At 35.6% G+C, this 18,917-nt stretch overlaps 1 protein-coding gene across 1 annotated transcript in view; it reads left to right on the forward strand.

Moving 5' to 3' along the window:
• The window catches only part of PIGX (phosphatidylinositol glycan anchor biosynthesis class X), a gene marked incomplete at its 5' end in the record, with an annotated part of 32,086 nt that overhangs the window by 7,757 nt on the left and 5,412 nt on the right, over nucleotides 1-18,917 (forward strand). Inside the window, 3 exons of the mRNA XM_082840392.1 lie at nucleotides 201-264; nucleotides 9,331-9,472; nucleotides 18,622-18,835. Of these exons, the coding sequence (XP_082696518.1) occupies nucleotides 201-264; nucleotides 9,331-9,472; nucleotides 18,622-18,835 (420 nt within the window). The remainder of the gene's footprint in view (nucleotides 1-200; nucleotides 265-9,330; nucleotides 9,473-18,621; nucleotides 18,836-18,917) is intronic.

Genomic DNA, 18,917 nt, shown 5'->3' on the forward strand with positions numbered 1-18,917 from the left:
GACTTTTAACCCCTATGCTATACTAGAAATAGATTTATATGTAGCTCAAATTGCTTAAGTTTTAAAAGTTTTTGTTTTGTTTTTAGGTTGGTTAGATTTTCTAGGCAATTAAAGCCTATTCAAACTATTATTTTCTGATTATTTAAATATTCTTTCATTGAGTGCTTATTTTGTTTAAAAAAATCTTTTCATGCTTATAGGCATAAGGGCCACTTGTTCTGAAATTATTTTGAGGCAAGAAGTTTTGAAAGATGGTTTCCACAGGTAAGTTGCCCATTGACTTACACTTACATCAAAATACTGTTTCAATGTAATTTAAAGCAAAAAATCAATAGTTGAAAAATGGATATACTAAAAAAAATTACTTGCCTTCTTAAAGTTGTAAGTGACAGATAATGTGATTCATAGTTTGAAATAATGATTAAAATAACAGTGGAGAAGAGAAGGAGAAAACAAACATTTATTATTTACTACACATATCTATTATATATTTATATAGCCAGAAGCTATATATACAGTATTCCGTTTAATCTTCACAATGGTTATAAGATAGATGATACCTTTCTTGTATTTCAGATGAGGGACTAGCGCTCAGGGAATTTAAATAATTGTGTAGAGGTTAGGGTGGTAGAGCTCTGATTCAAATTTATAACTATCATACTCCAAGCCACACTCTCAAGTACTAAGATATTATACCACCCAAAATCACTATTTCTAATTTACAAGACTTGGTTCCAAAGACCAAACTATTTCCAAAAAAGAAACTATTCTCAAAAATGAATATTTGCCAGTATTAAAGATATTTAAAAGACTGGTAAAATGTTGTGGAAACTGTTCCATAAGAAATTCCCAAACTTTAAAGCTTCTCAAGGTGGTCACTTTGAAATTATTATCAGATATTTGACTTATAAATTCTGATACATATATTTTTTAAATCCCTTCATTTTATAAGTCACCTTAAACTAAAACAACTCACTCTCCTCACTCTTCAACGTTAGCCTACAAGTGAATGGCTAGAAGGTGTAGTAGAAAGAACTTGTTTTTTCTGTTTGTTTGTTTTTAATTCAGATAAATTTGGGCTCAAAATGTAGCTCTATTATTTAGTATCTGTGTGGCCTTAGTCAAGTTACTTAAGTCATTGCTACCTTACTGATAAAGGTGGACAATGATAGTATTTCCTTATTAGGGTTGTGATGATTAGATCGGAGAATATATGGAAAGCTCCTTAATGTAGTGCTTGTCACATAGCACATACCCAGGAAATGTTAGCTATTATTATTACTTTTTTTTTTTTTTTTTTTGCGGTACGCGGACCTCTCACTGTTGTGGCCTCTCCCGTTGCGGAGCACAGGCTCTGGACGCGCAGGCTCAGCGGCCATGGCTCATGAGCCCAACTGCTCCGTGGCATGTGGGATCTTCACGGACCGGGGCATGAACCCGTGTCCCCTACATCAGCAGGTGGACTCTCAACCACTGCGCCACCAGGGAAGCCCAGCTATTATTATTAATAATGAGATAGGTGATCAATCTGGGCAGTACAATTTCAAAGAGGAGGTGTGACTATAAAGTATAAAACTGATTTTGGGAGGGAATTCACTTCTGAAAGGAGTTTTTGACAGAGTTCCAGACACATTTTAAGCAATATCAGGGTAATTATGCCAATTATATAGCTTCTCTCTTTAACATAATTGGAACGTATTTCCAAGAGGAATGGGAGATAACTGATTCCAATAAGGAAGAAAGAAGTAACTGAAGAGACTATCGTGACAACAAAAGTAGCTGTCCAACTCTAAGTACTGAGGATAAAAAGCAGGATATAAAACAGTGAACAGTGACAACAGTGAAGAGTGACAGAACCCATAAGAATAGCTTCAGAAACTAGAAATCTCAGAGTTATTTGAGACCTTCAGAAAATGCCGACAATCATTTTTTAAAAAGGCTTTTTTAGTTATGTTTAGAGCAGGTATAGTCTTGAGAGGGTAGTTGAAGAAATATTAACATATCATAGAAAGTAGAATTTGTTAGCCACTCTTATTTCTGTCTTCTTGGTCAAGAAGAATTAATCCCACTCTGGAAAGGGCCAAGTGGTTATTGGTAGTAGGAAACTGAAGTGCAGAAAATGTAAGGGAATTAATTACACAAAAGGGCCTTAATGAATATAAATGAGTTTAGAGTCTCCCCTCTCTGATGAATTATATCTCATTGCAGTAGGAGAACTTGCTTAAACCATTGCTGAACTTCTGTTTGTCTTCTGGGCAAAATTCTAGGCCAGATTACTAAAACGATGGTTTGTGAACACAGAATAGAAACTGTTGGTTTCTGGGGACTTGCATGAATAAGCTTTATTACAAGCTTATTTCTTTTATAGAGTTACTGGACAGGTGGATCAGAGGAATGCTACAGCTATAGTATATCTGATTTTCTGTAAGTCTTTTGATGAAATTTACGTGTTATATTTGAGAACAAGGTGAAGAATGTGAACTGAAAGGTAACACAGGTGAATAACTTCAGAAAGATTAACAAATACATCCGACATGTTTTGGTTAATTGGTTGAATTCATCTTGGAGGGAGGTCCTGAAGAGTCTCTGTCTTTCTAAATATATGTGTTTTTTCTGATGATAAGATATTACATGTTCACAAATACATATATAGTATCCAGAAGAAAAGAGATAATAGATATAGTCTACTTTAGAATATATTTAGAAGAAGTAAAGCAATATATATATATAGATAGATAGGTAGATAGATAGCTGCTCTTGATATAGAGGCAGAATGAAATAGTGGCTAACAATTTGGGCTCTAGGGTATAACTATTGGAGTTTGAATCTTAGCTCTTGGCTGAGTTACTTAGTCTCTCTGTGCTTTGCTTTCCTTTCCCTCTTTCTTTTCTTGAAAGAGGGAAAATATTTTTGTTTACTCACATGTATATACACAACTTTTGGATTTAATTGATTTTTATATTCTGTGATTAGCTTTTGCATCACTAGAAATGATATTTTGGGGCAAAAATAGAATATAACAATGCCATAGAAACTATTCAGAATTCTTTCAGTGAATGCAAATTATTAGGAAAATAAACTGCTATATGTAAAATTACCTCAGACTACTTTAAAGAATAAAAGCAAAAAGTATCTATAGAGATAGCTGCTCTTGATATTTAATTCTTGGAATTTCTGCTGTGTTCCTAGAGCAATGAGTTCATTTAAATTTATTGATTATCTGAGAACCAGAAACTAATATCATACACAAAGCCTGAAAACGTTTCCCCATACTTTTTAAGTTGGAGATGATAATTTTTCTATGAAGAGAGTTACATGGGTATTTTATCCTAGTGCTTTGTTTTCTTACAGGTAAAATAGGAATTATAATAGTACTATTTCATAGTGTTTTTTTAAAATTAATTAATTTATTTTTGACTGCATTGGGTCTTCGTTGCTGCACGCGGGTTAATTTCTTTAGTTGTGGCGAGCAGGGGCTACTCTTCGTTGGCGGTGTGCCGGCTTCTCATTGCAGTGGCTTCTCTTGTTGCGAAGCACAGGCCCTAGGCGCGTGGGCTTCAGTAGTTGTGGCACATGGGCTCAGTAGTTGTGGCTCGCGGGCTGTAGAGTGCAGGCTTGGTAGTTGTGGTACACGGGCTTAGTTGCTCCGTGGCATGTGGGATCTTCCCCCACCAGGGATTGAACCCGTGTCCTCTGCATTGACAGGTGGATTCTTAACCACTGCACCACCAGGAAAGACCCCATAGTGGTTTTTTTTAATAAACTTCATTGAGTTTGACAACTATATACACCCATGTAACCAGTCAAAATATAGAACATTTTCATCATCTCCAGAAATACTCATGTGCTACTTGCAGTTATTCTCCCTCACCCATACCCACACTCAGACAATCACTGATCTAATTCTGTTACTAGATAGATTTTCTGGAATTTTGTATAACTGAAATCATACAGTATGTACTTTTTGATATCTGGCTTCTTTCACTCAGCATTATGTCAATGAGATTTAATGATGTTCTGTATGGTAGTAATTTGTTCTTTTTGTTGCAGAGTACTGAAATTTGTTTATTCATTCACATATCTATGGCATCGGAGTTGTTCCTAGTTTGGGGCTATGGTAAATAAAGCTATAATGAGCAGTTGTGTACAAGTCTTGGCATGGACATGTTTTCATTAATTTTGGGTAAATATCAATAAACAGAATTGCTGGATATATGATAGATAAATGTTGAACTTTTTAAGAAACTGCCAAGCTGTTTTCCAAAGTGGTTATGCTGTTTTACATTCTCATCAGTAACGTATGAGAGTTCTGTTTCATACATTATGAAACAGAACTTGCCAGCCACGTCCTTGCCAGCACTTGGTCAGTCTTTTTAATTTTAGACTTTCTGGTGCATGTGTAGTGGTATCTCATTGTAATTTTAATTTGTATTTCCCTGATGAGTAATGATATTGAGCATCTTTTTGTGTGCTTATTGTCCACTAGTATATCTTCCTTTGTGAAGTGTTTTAGTCTTTTTCTTTTAATTGAAGTATAGCTGATTTGCAGTGTTGTGTTAATTTCTGCTGTACAGGAAAGTGATTCAGTTATACATACGTATACATTCTTTTTTATGTTCTTTTCCATTATGTTTATCTGAGGATATTGAATATAGTTCCCTGTGCTATACAGTAGGACCTTGTTGTTTATCTATTCTATATGTAATAGTTTGCATCTGCTAACTCCAAACTCCCAGTCCATCCCTTCCCCTTGGCAACTACAAATCTGTTCTCTATGTCTGTGAGTCTGTTTCTGTTTTGTAGGTAGGTTCATTTATGTCATATTTTAGATTCCACATATAAGTGATATCATATTGTATTTGTCTTTCTCTTTCTGACTTGTGAAGTGTCAGTCTTTTGTCCATTTTTAAACTGGGTTGTTTGTTATTTTATTATCAAGTTTTAAGAATTCTAATTTTTTTTTTTTTTGCGGTACACGGGCCTCTCACTGTTGAGGCCTTTCCTGTTGTGGAGCACAGGCTCCGGACACGCAGGCTCAGTGGCCATGGCTCACGGGCCCAGCTGCTCCGCGGCATGTGGGATCTTCCCGGACCGGGGCACGAACCCGTGTCCCCTGCATCGGCAGGCGGACTCTCAACCACTGCGCCACCAGGGAAGCCCCAAGAATTCTAATTTTGATGGAGTATAGTTTATCAAACTTTTTCTTTTGTGGTTCATGGTTTTTGTGTCCTGTGTAAGAAATCCTTGTCTATTCCAGGATCATGGAAATTTTCTTTTAGAACTGTTATATGGAGTATGATCCATTTTGAATTAATTTTTTTATATACTGTTAGGTAGGGGTTGAGGTTAATTTTCCATATGGATATCCAGTTGATCCAGCATCATTTGGTGAAAGGACTATTCTTTCCTCATCAAATTACCTTGACACATTTGTTGAAAATTAATTACCTTATATGTGAGGATCTATTTGTGTACTGTATTCAAACTATGGCCCATAGGCCAAATCCTGCTCATTTTGTACACCCTTGAGCTAAAAATGAGCCTGTGCTCCATAACGGGAGAGGCCACAACAGTGAGAGGCCCGCGTACCGCAAAAAAGAAAAAAAAAAAAAAAAAAGATAAACTGATAAAAGCTAAATAGATGGAAATACTATATTCATGCATTGGAATATTCATTAATATTAACATATCAGTTCTGTACAGATTGATCTAGAGTTTCAACAGAATCCCAACCAAAATTTTATGAAGCTTTTTTGAAGAAATCTACAAGTTGATTTCAAAAGTTATATGAAAATGCAAAGGGTCTAGAATAACCAAAACAACTTTCAAAAAAAAAAGGTGAAGGACTCAGACTTCCTGACTTGAAGATGTAGCATCAAGCTACAACTATTATCAAAATAGTACATTACGGAACATACAGATCAGGGGTTGGCAAACATTTTCTGTAAAGGTCCTAACAGTAAAATTATTTAGGCTTTGTGAGTCATATAAGGCTTCTGTTGAATATTTTTCTTTGCCTTTTTTTAAAACAACCTTTAAAAGTGTAAAAATCATTTTTAGCTCAAGGGTGTACAAAATGAGCAGGATTTGGCCTATGGGCCATAGTTTGAATACAGTACACAAATAGATCCTCACATATAAGGTAATTAATTTTCAACAAATGTGTCAAGGTAATTTGATGAGGAAAGAATAGTCCTTTCACCAAATGATGCTGGATCAACTGGATATCCATATGGAAAATTAACCTCAACCCCTACCTAACAGTATACAAAAAAATTAATTCAAAATGGATCATACTCCATATAACAGTTCTAAAAGAAAATTTCCATGATCCTGGAATAGACAAGGATTTCTTACACAGGACACAAAAACCATGAACCACAAAAGAAAAAGTTTGATAAACTATACTCCATCAAAATTAGAATTCTTGGGGCTTCCCTGGTGGCGCAGTGGTTGAGAGTCCGCCTGCCGATGCAGGGGACACGGGTCCGTGCTCCGGTCCAGGAAGATCCCACATGCCGCGGAGCGGCTGGGCCCGTGAGCCATGGCCGCTGAGGCTGCGCGTCCAGAGCCTGTGCTATGCAACGGGAGAGGCCACAACAGTGAGAGGTCCGCGTACCGCAAAAAAAACAACAAAACAAAACAAAAACAGCCCAGGTGGTACTCTCTTGAAATTCATGAAAGTGGTCCTTCACAATACGAAGCACCAGGTTTGACATGCCAACAGCAGGCTCTCCCAGAAGTACTAGTTTGTACCAGTGTACTGTATTTTATTTCCAGTGTTTGGCCCGGTGGGTCTTGTTGCTCCTTGATTAGCCATGTTTAAATTTGAAAGAAGTCCCTAATTTCAGTCTCTTAGATCAGTTTCCAGGATGCAAAGTGTCAATTTTTCTCTTTCTGGAACTGAAGGAACCTGAGACCACACATGCAGGGCTGTGGGGCTGAAGCTACCTGGCAGCAGATCCCAGGCATAGCCCGAAGGACAAGAGAGAAGCTGAAGCTGTGGCTTTGGTGGAGGCGGTGTCTCCTCCTTCTGTTGATTTCCAATTTAATTCCATGTGGTTAGAGACCATATTCTGCATGATTTCAGCTCTTTTAAACTTCTAGACTTATTGCCCAGCGTATAGTTTTTCTTATGCACTGAGTGTGATCTGTAAATGTTAATTAGATCAACTAAATTGAAGGTTGTCCATGCCTTCTGTATCCTTACTGATTTTCTCTCTACTTGTTCTATCCATTACGGAGAGAAGGGCGTCAAAATCTTTTTCTCTAATTGTGGATTTGTCTGTTTATCCTTGTAGTTCAACCAGTTTTTGCTAAGAAGTAAAATACATGAATACTTTGAAGCTCTGTTTTTAGGTGCATAAAGTACATTTAGGATTGTCATATTTTCTTGATGATTGACCCTTTTATTTTTGTGTAATGTCCTTCTTTATCCCTGACAATATTCCTTGTCCTGAAGTCCACTTTTTTTTTTTTTTGTGGTACGCGGGCCTCTCACTGCCGCGGCCTCTCCTGCCGAGGAGCACAGGCTCCGGACGCGCAGGCCCAGCGGCCACGGTTCACGGGCCCAGCCGCTCCGCGGCACGCAGGATCCTCCCAGACCGGGGCACGAACCCACGGCCCCCGCATCGGCAGGCGGACTCTCAATCACTGCGCCACCAGGGAAGCCCCTGAAGTCCACTTTTTAAGTATTAATATAGCCACTCCATATTTATTGTTATTAACATTTGCATACATTTTCCCATCCTTCTACTTTTATCTGTGTTTATACTTAACCTTTCTTGTAGACAGCATATAGTTAAGTGTTGATATTTTATCCAGTCTGTCAATCTCTACATTCTAATTGGAGTGATTAGACTATTTACTTTTAATGTAAATATAGATTTGGTTGGTTTGGTTTAAATCTATCCATCTTGCTACTTTTTTTCTGTGTTTTTTTCTATTTGTCCCATCTAATCTTTTTTATTTTTTCTGCCTTATTTTGAATAAATGGAATATTTTTTAATCATTCCATTTTATCTCCATTTTTGGCTTATTAACTATACCTCTCTCTTTTTAAAAAATTGCTTTAGGGTTTACAATTTTAACTTATCATAGTCTACCTTCAAACAATATTATTGTATACCATGAATAATGTATGAATCTTATATCAGAATAGTTCACTTCTTTCTCCTCCCCTTTATGCTATTCTTGCTATACGTTTATTAACTTTACATGTTTTGCTTATGTTATAAACACTACCATATATTGTTGTTACTTTTGCTCTGAACAGCCAGTCATATATTTTTTACATTATTATTTAATTGTGGTAAAATGTCCGTAACATAAAATTTGCCATCTTAACTGTTTTTAATTGTACACTTCAGTGATATTAAGGACATTCACATTGTTGTGTTACCATCACTACTATCCATCCATAAATCTCTTCATGTTGCAAAACTGAAACTCTGTGCCTCTTAACAATAACTCCCCATTCTTCCCTTCCCCCTGCCCCAGGCAACCACCATTCTATTTCTATCTCTGTGGGAATCTCTGCTGAGCCCTTTGGTCTCTATGCTTTGGTTGGTTGGAATGCAGTGTCTCCCCACCCTCTGCGAAATTTCAGAATTTCTCATCTTTCACTTCCCTTGTAATTCTTTGTCTAGTCTTGTGGAGTTACATCTTACTCACGCTTATTTTAGTATTCAACAAAAACTCAAGGGGACTCCATTTCAGACTTCTAGAACTCTTTCTACGAAGTTCCTTCCTTTCTGGAACGTAGCACTGTGACTTCTAGCTACTTAAGCCTCCCTTATCTTCTGTCTCTGTTTTCTCACTTAAGCAAAACCACTGTGCTTTGGATCTTCTTCCCTGCACTTGGTCCAGAATGGGCCTCCAGACAGAATGCCAGGACAATTATCCATTTAGGTTTATAATCTATTTCAAATTAATATTTGTAGGATGGTATGAGGTAGAGGTCAAGATTCAGTTTTTTCTATATAAATACACAGTTGTTTCAGTACCATTTGCTGAAAAGACAATATTATCCCCATCAAATTATATTGGCACCTTTATTTTAAAAAGTGTGTGTCTGTTTCTGGACTCCATCCCTTTCCATTGATCTTTGTCTGTTTTCACACTAATACTATATTATGGCTTATGACATGAATTTATGAAAGATCTAATGAGTGGTTCTGATGTGATATAAATATTTCATTTGACTTGATATAATCTTGTTTTGAAAAACTAATTTGAAATATAGTATTTCTACTAACTTGAATATAACGTTATACTAGCTCATTTAAAAAATGAATGAAGATATTTACTTTAAACATACTTGTCTTACAGAGACCTGTTAATAAAAGTGAAATTTGGAGAGAGCATTGAGGACTTACAGACCTGCCGACTCTTAATTAAACAGTACATCCCGACAGGACTTTTTGTGGATCCGTATGAGTTGGCTTCATTACGAGAGAGAAACATAACAGAGGTACAAGTGTTAGAGGGATTTTTTTTGAGAGAGAAATTATTGTAGGGATGCTATAATTTGGATTAAGGCAAAATAGGTAAGACAACACTGTAGTACTTTTGTATTGATTTTTTTAAAGTGTATAAAGTAACCTTTTAAAGATAGGACGGGAGTATTCTTTATAAAGTGAGTGATACCTGTCATACTTGTCAGTAGTAAGCCAACTAAACTGATGTTGTTAAAGCTTCTGTTTGAGAAGATTAATAGTTAATAAATACTGCTTCAACAACAACTTTGTTAAATTGACGTATACCCCAACACCTGTATAATTTGGGTATGGGAGGAAACAAAACAAATATTTATTGGATATCTGTATTACAAATATCTTCTTTTTTTTTTAAAAGGAAGCAAGGTAAAATTAAGCATTATAAGAAAGACTATGTCCCACACCCTTTACATAGATTAATCTTATAACAACCTTGGAAAGATTGCATTCTATAGTTAAGGAAACAGGCACAGAGAGGCCACATAACTTATCCAGGATCACATAGGCAAATGGAAAAGCCAAGAAAATGAATCCAGGATTGTCTGATTGCAAAGTTGTCGTTCTTTTGGGAAATAAATCTTACTCCTTAGTTAAGGGTTTCGCTAACTTTGATAAGAATCACCTGTGCAGGTTATTGTCTGCCTGGGAACGTTTAATTCAGCAGTTCATATTGGACCCCAAAATCTGTTAATGACTCAGGTGATTCCTGTTAAGAATTTTTGGGGAACACTGTCTTAATTCATAGGATTATAATCTATATATGAATTTCTAAAAGACAAAATGGATACGCTTAGAGTCATTTATGATGGCGGTTCATTTCTAATTGTGGTTTAGGCCAATTTCTTCACCTGTTTTATTTACTTAAGTTTGTTTTTGAGTAGGTAATTACATTCTCATGATTCAAAATTCAGGGGGTGTAAAAATGTATACATGATAAGCTTCCACCTGTTTTTTAACCCCCAGTCACCATTTCTTCCTGTGCTCTGGAAATACAGTGTTTTTGGAATCGTAAGTTTCACTCAATCAAAATGTGTTAGGGCTTCTGCCTTGGCCAAGTTGGAGAACAGGGACCAGATTTACTTTCCCACTTGAAACAACCAAGAAACAGACAAAATATATGAAATAATGGAAAAAATAATTGAATATCAGGCAGTGAAGGCAGTGATATCTTAGAGATGGGAAATAAATAAGGTTAGCCCTTCAGTTGTCCTAGCTTTTTGCATGAGAGTTTTCAGGCTGTAGTACAGGGAGGGTAAACCCAAGCAGAGCCTGGTGGACTTCTTGAGTTGAGGAGATAAAGGTAAGATTTGGGAAAGACCAAAGTCACTAGAATTCACTAGACAGTGTACCAGAGAGGAGAGAACTGCAAAGAGACAAACTGCAGAGATCCTTAGAGGTTCCCCTCAAGCACATAGTTGAGTATTAATTAGTACATGCATGTGAGGAAACTGCTTGATGCTGGGAAAAGAACCATATGAAAAAATTAGAGGTAACGGTGTCGCACACTGGCTCAGTTGTAGTGCCTGTTCCCACCAACCAGACTAGGAAAATCCTCGTAATTCACTGGGCATTGGATAGATTAAACAGAAGAACTTTTTCTCAGTAGTGGGGAATACTAAGCCCTAGACTGCACATTGCTTCAGTCCTGCTTAACAAATTTCAAAACCAGGACCTTCCAAAAATCAAACTGTTGTAAGTAAATTTACTGCATTTGAAACAAAGCTCAAGAATATTTATAGGAATGCAGGAATATCTAGCACCCAAAAAGATCAAAATGTCTTGACTCTGATAAAAAGTTTGCAAGGATGCAAGGATGCGGGAAAATATGACCTGTAATGAGGAGATCAATGAATCAGTCAAAACTGATGCAGAACTGACCCAGGTATTAGAATTAACAGACAGGCCAAGAAAATAGTTATTATAACTGCGTTCCATATGTTCAAAAAGGTAAGTAGAGAAATGGAAGATATATGAAAGGACAGTTGACCTTTTAAAGATTAAGACTACAAAGTGTGAGATGGAAAATATTCTGGATGAAATTAATGGCAGATCAATGCAGAAGAAAAGATTAATGAACTTGAAATCATAGCAATAGAAACTACCAAAAATGTAAAAGAGATAAAAAAAGAAATGTAAAAAGTGAGTAGAGCATTAGTGAGTTGTGGGACAACTTCAAGTGGCCCCCACAGTAAGTGTAACTGGGCTGCTTCCAAGAGACGTCTGCACCCCTGCATTCATTGCAGCACTGTTTACAATAGCCAGGGTATGGAAACAACCTAGGCATCCATCAATGGATAAACAGACAAAGAAGTTTGAGAGAGAGATATAGGTATAAAAATGAGAGCTATATATAAATGTGTATATACATGTGTGTGTATGTGTGTATATATATGTGTATATACACATAAATATGTATACACAGACACACAGTGGAATGTTATTCAACCATAAAAAAGAAAATCCTGCCATTTGCAACAGAACACATGAACTGTGAGGGCATTATGCTAGGTAAAATAAGTCAGAGAAAGACAAATATTGTATGATCTCACTTATATGTGGAATCTAAGAAAAACTGAACTCAGAAACAGAGAGTAGGTTGTTGGTTGCCAGGGGTGAGAATGTGGGGAAAATGGATGAATGTAGTCAAAGAGTACAAACTTCCAGTTATAAGATGAGTAAGTTCTGAAAATCTAATGTACAGCATGGTAACTATAGTTAACGATACTGTATTGTATACTTGAAACTTGCTAAGAGAGTATACTTTAAAAGTACTCACCTCACACACACACACACACACACACACACATAAAGGTAATTATGTGAGGTGATGGATGTGTTAACTAATCTTATTATGGTAATCATTTTGTAATATATACATATATCAGATCTTCATGTTGTACACCTTAAACCTACACAATGTTGTATGTCAATTATATCTCAGTAAAGCTGGGGGGGAGGTGTAATGGGAGTCTGCAAGGAGAGAGGAAAGAGATGGAGATGGAAAAAATATTTGGAGAAATAATGGCTGAGGGACTTCCCTGGTGGCCCAGTGGTTAAGAATCCTTCCAATGCAGAGGATGCGGGTTCAATCCCTGATCCGGGAACTAAGATCCCACATGCCACGGGACAACTAAGCCTGTGCACCATAACTGGTGAGCCCGCATGCCTCAACTAGAGAGCCCGTGTGCCACAAACTATAGAGCCCACGCTCTCTAGAGCCTGCGTGCCACAACTAAAGAGCCCATGCACTCTGGAACCCATGTACCGCAACTAGCGAGAAGCCTGCGCGCTGCAATGCAGAGCCTGCGTGCCATAACGAAAGATCCTACATGCCACAGTGAAGATCTGGTGTGTCGCAAGTAAGACCCAACGCAGCCAGAAAGAAAGAAATAATGGCTGAGAAATTTTCAAATTTGATGAAAACTATAAATCCACATATCTACAATGCTCAAGTATAAGAAATATGAAGGAAACTACACCAAGGTACATGATAATCAAATTGTTTAAAACAATGATAATGAGAAAATCTTAAAAGCATCAAGATGAAAAAACCACATGTAAAATACAGAGGACCAAAGATAAGAATAACAGCAGATTTCTTGTCAAAAATAATGCAAACAAGAAAATGGAGTAGCATCATCTTTAAAGTATTGAAAAAAACCTGTGAATTTAGAATTCTGTAGCCAGTGAAAATACCTTTCAAGGTGAAGGTGAAATGAAGACTTTTTCAGACGTACAGGCTGAAAGAATTCATTACCGTCAGACCTCCAATACAAGAAATGTTAGAAGAGGTCCTTCAGGCAGAAGGAAAATGATACCAAATGAAATCTATATGTACACCAAGGAAAGACTAGCACTTGAAATATAACTACTGGGTAAATATGACTTTTTTCTCTTATTATTTAAATTTTTCCAAGATAATTGACAAAAAATAATAACAATGTAGTGTAGCCATTCTTAACCATGTCTAAGAATAAAATGTATGATAGCGCTATCACAAAAGCTGGGAAGTGAAAAATGAAATACACTTTTGTAAGGTTGTTATACTAAATATAAGGCAGTTTAATATCACTTGAAGGTAGACTCTGCTACATTAAAGATGTTTACTGTAAACCCTAAAGTAACCACAAAAATGACAAAATAGAGTTGTAGTTAATATGCCAGCAAAGCAGATTAAATGGAACTATGAAAAACATTCAGTTACCCGGAAAGAAGGCAGAGAAAGAAGATAAAGGGAACAAAAAATAGACGTAAGATATAGAGAACAAGATGAATTAAACTTAACCATATCAATAAGCGTATTAAGTGTAAATGTCTAAATATCTCCATTGAAAGTCAGAGATTTTCAGATTGGATAAGAAAGCAAGACCCAACTGTATGTTGCATACAAGAAATGAACTTTAAATTTTAAAACAAAAGATAGAACATGCTCACACTGATCAAAAGAAAGCTGAAGTGGCTATATTAATATTAGGCAAAGGGATTTCAGAGCCAAGACTATCACCAGTGCTAAGGAGGGTCATTTTGATAAAGGGATCAACTAATCAGAAGGAAATAATAATCCTAAACATTTATGCCACTAATAACAGAGATTCAAAATGCACAAAGAAAAACTGGTAGAACTGTAAGGTGAAATAGATGAATCCACAGTTATAGTTGGAGATTTCGGTACCCTTCTCTCAATAATTGACATAATAAGTAGACAGAAAATTGATAAGGATATGGAAGATTTGAACAAAACTATCAACCAACTTGACCTAATTAGCATTCATGGAACACTCCACCTGACAACAATAGAATACACGTTCTTTTTTTAGGTGTACATGGAATATTTACCAAGATAGATCACTCTAGGCCATAAAACAAGCCTCAATAAATTTAGAAGAATTCAAGATGTGCCAAGAATATTCTCTGACTACAGAGGAATTCAGTTATAAATAAAGAAAAGAAAGCTCTCTAGAAAACCCTCAAACATTTGGGAACTAATTAGCATACTTCTAAGAAATCCATGGTCAAACGAGAAATCAAAAGGGAAATAAAGAATTTTGAGCTGAATGGAAATGAAAATACAAAATATCAGAACTAGTGGGGTACTGCTAAAGCTGTGTTTAGAGGGAAATTTGTAGCACTAAAATGCCTATTTTAGAAAGGAGAGGTCTCAGTCAGTGTTTTCAGCTAAGCCTCCTTAATCTATGAAAAGAAGAGCACATGAAACCAAAGTAGAAGAATATAAATAGTGAAGATCATAGCAGAAATTAATGTACTAGAAAACAGAAACACAATAGGGAAAGCCAGTGAAACCAAAAACTTGTTCTTTAAGAGGGATAAAATAGATAGACCCTTAGCCAGACTGATTATAAAAAAAATAAGTACTGTTAGAATTAACATCCCTGTGTCAGAAAAGTATTGTACATTTCATTTTTTATAAAGTTTTACATTTTTAGATTGTACAAGTTATTCAAAGATACCAATTACTGTGTCTTAATTAGGGAATGTTTGGGGTTGTTTTGAAAGAGCTCTAGCCTGTGAGAGAAAGATCTGTTGAATGTTACAGATATGGTACAAAAGTTTTATAGCTTAATTCATTTAACTTTGCTCTGGTGGTTTATGACACGTGTAGTTGAGTGTTGTCATGAAAAAGTATAGGTCCATGTCTGTTAACCAGTGCATGTTGCTCTAGGATTAATTTTTGATACATAATTTCAATTTCTTGATAACATTCTATTGCTATTGTTTTATCATGGTGAAAGTGGAACAATGAATTCTGACTTTTGTGGATCAGCGTAGAGTCACTGGACTTTTTGGGGTTGCACTGATGGTTTGGCACATGTTTGGGAGATTTACCAGCATCTAGCTATTGTCTAGATCACTTTTGATTGTCAGGTTATGATTTTCAAAAATATTTCTCTATTATTTTGAATCTAAAGTGATACACATACCTGTAACTCTCTTGAGATTTTGATCACCTCTCAATCGGTATACCTATTTGTACATTTCCCCCTCTTCCCTATTGTAGCTAGGTGTCAAGAAATTCATAGCCTAAACTCCTGAGTCGGCTCCAGGACCTCAGACTGTTGTTTGTGGACTAGCTTCTGCTGGTTCTTAGTTGATCTTGGTTTAAAATGGATTTGGGTCTCTGTTGAGGTTCATTAAAAAGAAATTATCCCCATTTAAAATTTTGAGACATAATTCACATGACATAAAATTCACCCTTTGGAAATGTGTAATTTAGTAGTTTTTAGTATATTCATAAAGTTGTGCAACCATCACCACTATCTAATTCCAGATATTTTCATTACTTGCAAAAGAAAACCCCTATAAGGCTGATTTTTGAGATTCAGATACCCAGAATAAAATTTTTTGAACCGTCACCAAATAATCCTTTGACCAACAGGGCCCTACCTGTTGTTCTGGCCCTACCAGAATGCCGTGTAGCAATTTGCCTCATTTTCATTATATCCCAGCTTAAATTCATATTAAAAATATTCTCAATTTTTGGCAAGTGACCATATTTTTATTTCTATGGAAAAATAAGCAATAAACAAAAATAAACAAAACAGCTCAATAATTAGAGAAGCTGAAGATCATAGTACCATCATAAATTCTAAATAGCACAATCAGGAATATACTTTATGTTAGTTCTACTTAATACACTTAATTTTCAACTAGATAAACATGGGCTATTTTATATTATTTTACCTAATTGAATAGGAGAGTCAGTTTGACCTGGCTTTGAATCTTGTCTCCTTTACTTACTAGCTACAGTATATTGTTTATCCACCCTGATACTTTGTTTGCTCATTTATATAATGGGGCTAAGAGTTCCTACCTGATAGGGTTCTTGTGAAAATTAAAGGAGATAACATATATAAACCACTTGGTGAAATACGTAAGTACTCAAAGAAAGTTATCTTTATTATCTTGTCATCTGTGTTGACAAGATAGAACATTTGGGCTTATGTGTTATTTTGATTTGTAACTAGTTGTACCCAAAGAGAGTTTATTAATAAATTTCTAGCAGGAGGTCTCTAGTAAAATTCCTTAGGGGTTTGCTCTTATGATCCTCCTGGTCAACATTTTTATCCTTAGATAAAAATACAAAAGACACAGTTATCAAGTTCATAAATGTTACATTAATGCTGGTTGACAGATTGGGATTTCAATTAAATCTCAATAGCCTAGAAAAAATGAACTGTAGCCAGAAAGATAAATTTAATAGAGAGAGATATAAAGCCCTGCATTTAATTAGTAAAACATCAATTACTCGATAAAATAGGATGGGAGTTATTTAAAGTTTTGTGCAAAAAGTTCAAATGAAAAATATAGGGATGAATAGGCAGAGCACAGGGTCTGTGAAACTATTCTGTATGATACTGTAATGATGAATACGTGTCACTTTACATTTGTGAAAAATCCATAGAATATACAATGTAAAGAGTGAACCCTAACTTAAACTATGGACTTTAGTTAATAATAATGTTCATCAGTTGTAACAAATGTACCAAACTGTTGTTAATAATAGAAAAAACTCTGAGTGTGTGTGGGAGCTGTGGGGAGTATGTGGGAATGCTGTTATTTTCTGCTCAGTTTTTCTGTAAACCTAAAACTGCTCTAAAAAATGAAACCTATTAATTAAAAAAAAGAGAGAGAGATAGTATATAGATATGTGTCACACTGAAATGAGGCTGCTAAAAAGCTAATGCAATTTTTACACCTAGAAACTGAAAAAAAAAAAAGCTAATGCAATTTTTGCTAAAGAAGGTAGTGTTGCTACTAGTTCCTCTGAGTATTTTGAAAGGCAACTGATACGATGCATGGTTTAGACACCATGTCATGAGAAACCAAGAAAACTGCATATTTCTTTGGGGAGGAGAAGACTTAGTGGGGGCAGTGTGGTTACCTTCTGATGTATAAGGGACCCTTAGTAAAACAGAGGACATATTTATTGCAGATATTGTAAGCATCGACAATTGGTGAATTATTATGGGTCAGAGCATCAAGTTTCTACTAATAAAAAAGGAATAATTTTAACAGTACATAAAGTGAGATGACTCAAAGTAATGAACTCCCTTCCAGTCATTGAAAGCATTAAAATAGTGGCTGGATACTTGATAAATACTCTCATTGGAACAGTGGTTTAACTTGATTACCTCTAGGTTCCTTATGGCTCAAGATTATATAATTCCTTGACCTTTACCAATAAGTTCTGTTACTCCTGTGATGAACAGAGAAGAAACAACATGTGAAAATATAGCACTTGGTATCACTGTCAAATAGAAGAATTAGAATGCTCGCTGTGGTGGGTAGAAGTTAATGCTATTTTTTTCTCTTTCCATAAAGAATCTAGAGAAAACTTGCATGTGTGTATGCATACACACACACACGAACACAGATTATGTATACATTGTTGATATACATGTGTATGTGTGTGCATATGTATATATGTGTGGTTTCATACATAAATATGTATGTAAGTGTATATGGATACGTTTGTAAGTTAGGGCTAATTTCTGCCACATGTGCAGTTTTACTTTTGGTGTAGAATACTTATTTTAAAATGTTTTTTACCATATTATTTTTTAAAAGAATCATTTACCATTTTTTCCATTAACTTTTTATGCCCAGTATGGAAAGAGTGCTGACCTTTGCTTAGACTTCCTGACCACAGTGCTCTATCTTACTCACTACCATCTTACTTCTGTGAAGAACAGGAAATTAGCAGAATGACACCAATCATTTTAACCCAATACTGGGTTAACTGTTTTTGTCATAGTTTTCATACTTATTGAATAATGCTATATTTATTCATGAAATTTCTTTTCTTGGTACCTGTGTAGTTACCTAAACAAAGGTTGATAAGGAAATTACATAGAAATTTTTATTATGGGGAAATTTCACACCCCAGAGTATAATTTCCTCAGTTTACTTTTAGTAAATGTTATTAAACACACATCATATCTTGTGTTTTCTACTTAAAATTGGGGATGGAAGGGGAATGGAAATTGTTTATAAGGGGGGTGTTTTGACATTTTTGCTCATCTATATAACAATCTTCTGGTTTTATTTATTTTTTAATCTTCCTCATTCATTTCTTCTGGACTAATATTTGTTTTCTTTTTGACAGGCAGTGATGGTTTCAGAAAATTTTAATATAGAGGCTCCCAACTATTTGTCCAAGGAGTCTGAAGTTCTCATTTATGCCAGACAGGATTCACAGTGCATCGACTGTTTCCAAGCTTTTTTGCCTGTGCATTATCGCTATCATCGGCCACATAGTAAAGATGGAGAAACCTTTATTGTGCTCAATAACCCAGATTTATTGATGTATTGTGACCAAGGTAAGGATTGCAAGTCTTTTTGGAGAGTTGAAAATAAAATTAAAGGTATAATGGTAAGTCTGAAGTCAAGGACGGTGATAAC

Source organism: Leucopleurus acutus (genome assembly GCF_964270905.1).
Source record: "Leucopleurus acutus genome assembly, chromosome: 5".
NCBI classification, from domain to species: Eukaryota; Metazoa; Chordata; class Mammalia; order Artiodactyla; family Delphinidae; genus Leucopleurus; species Leucopleurus acutus.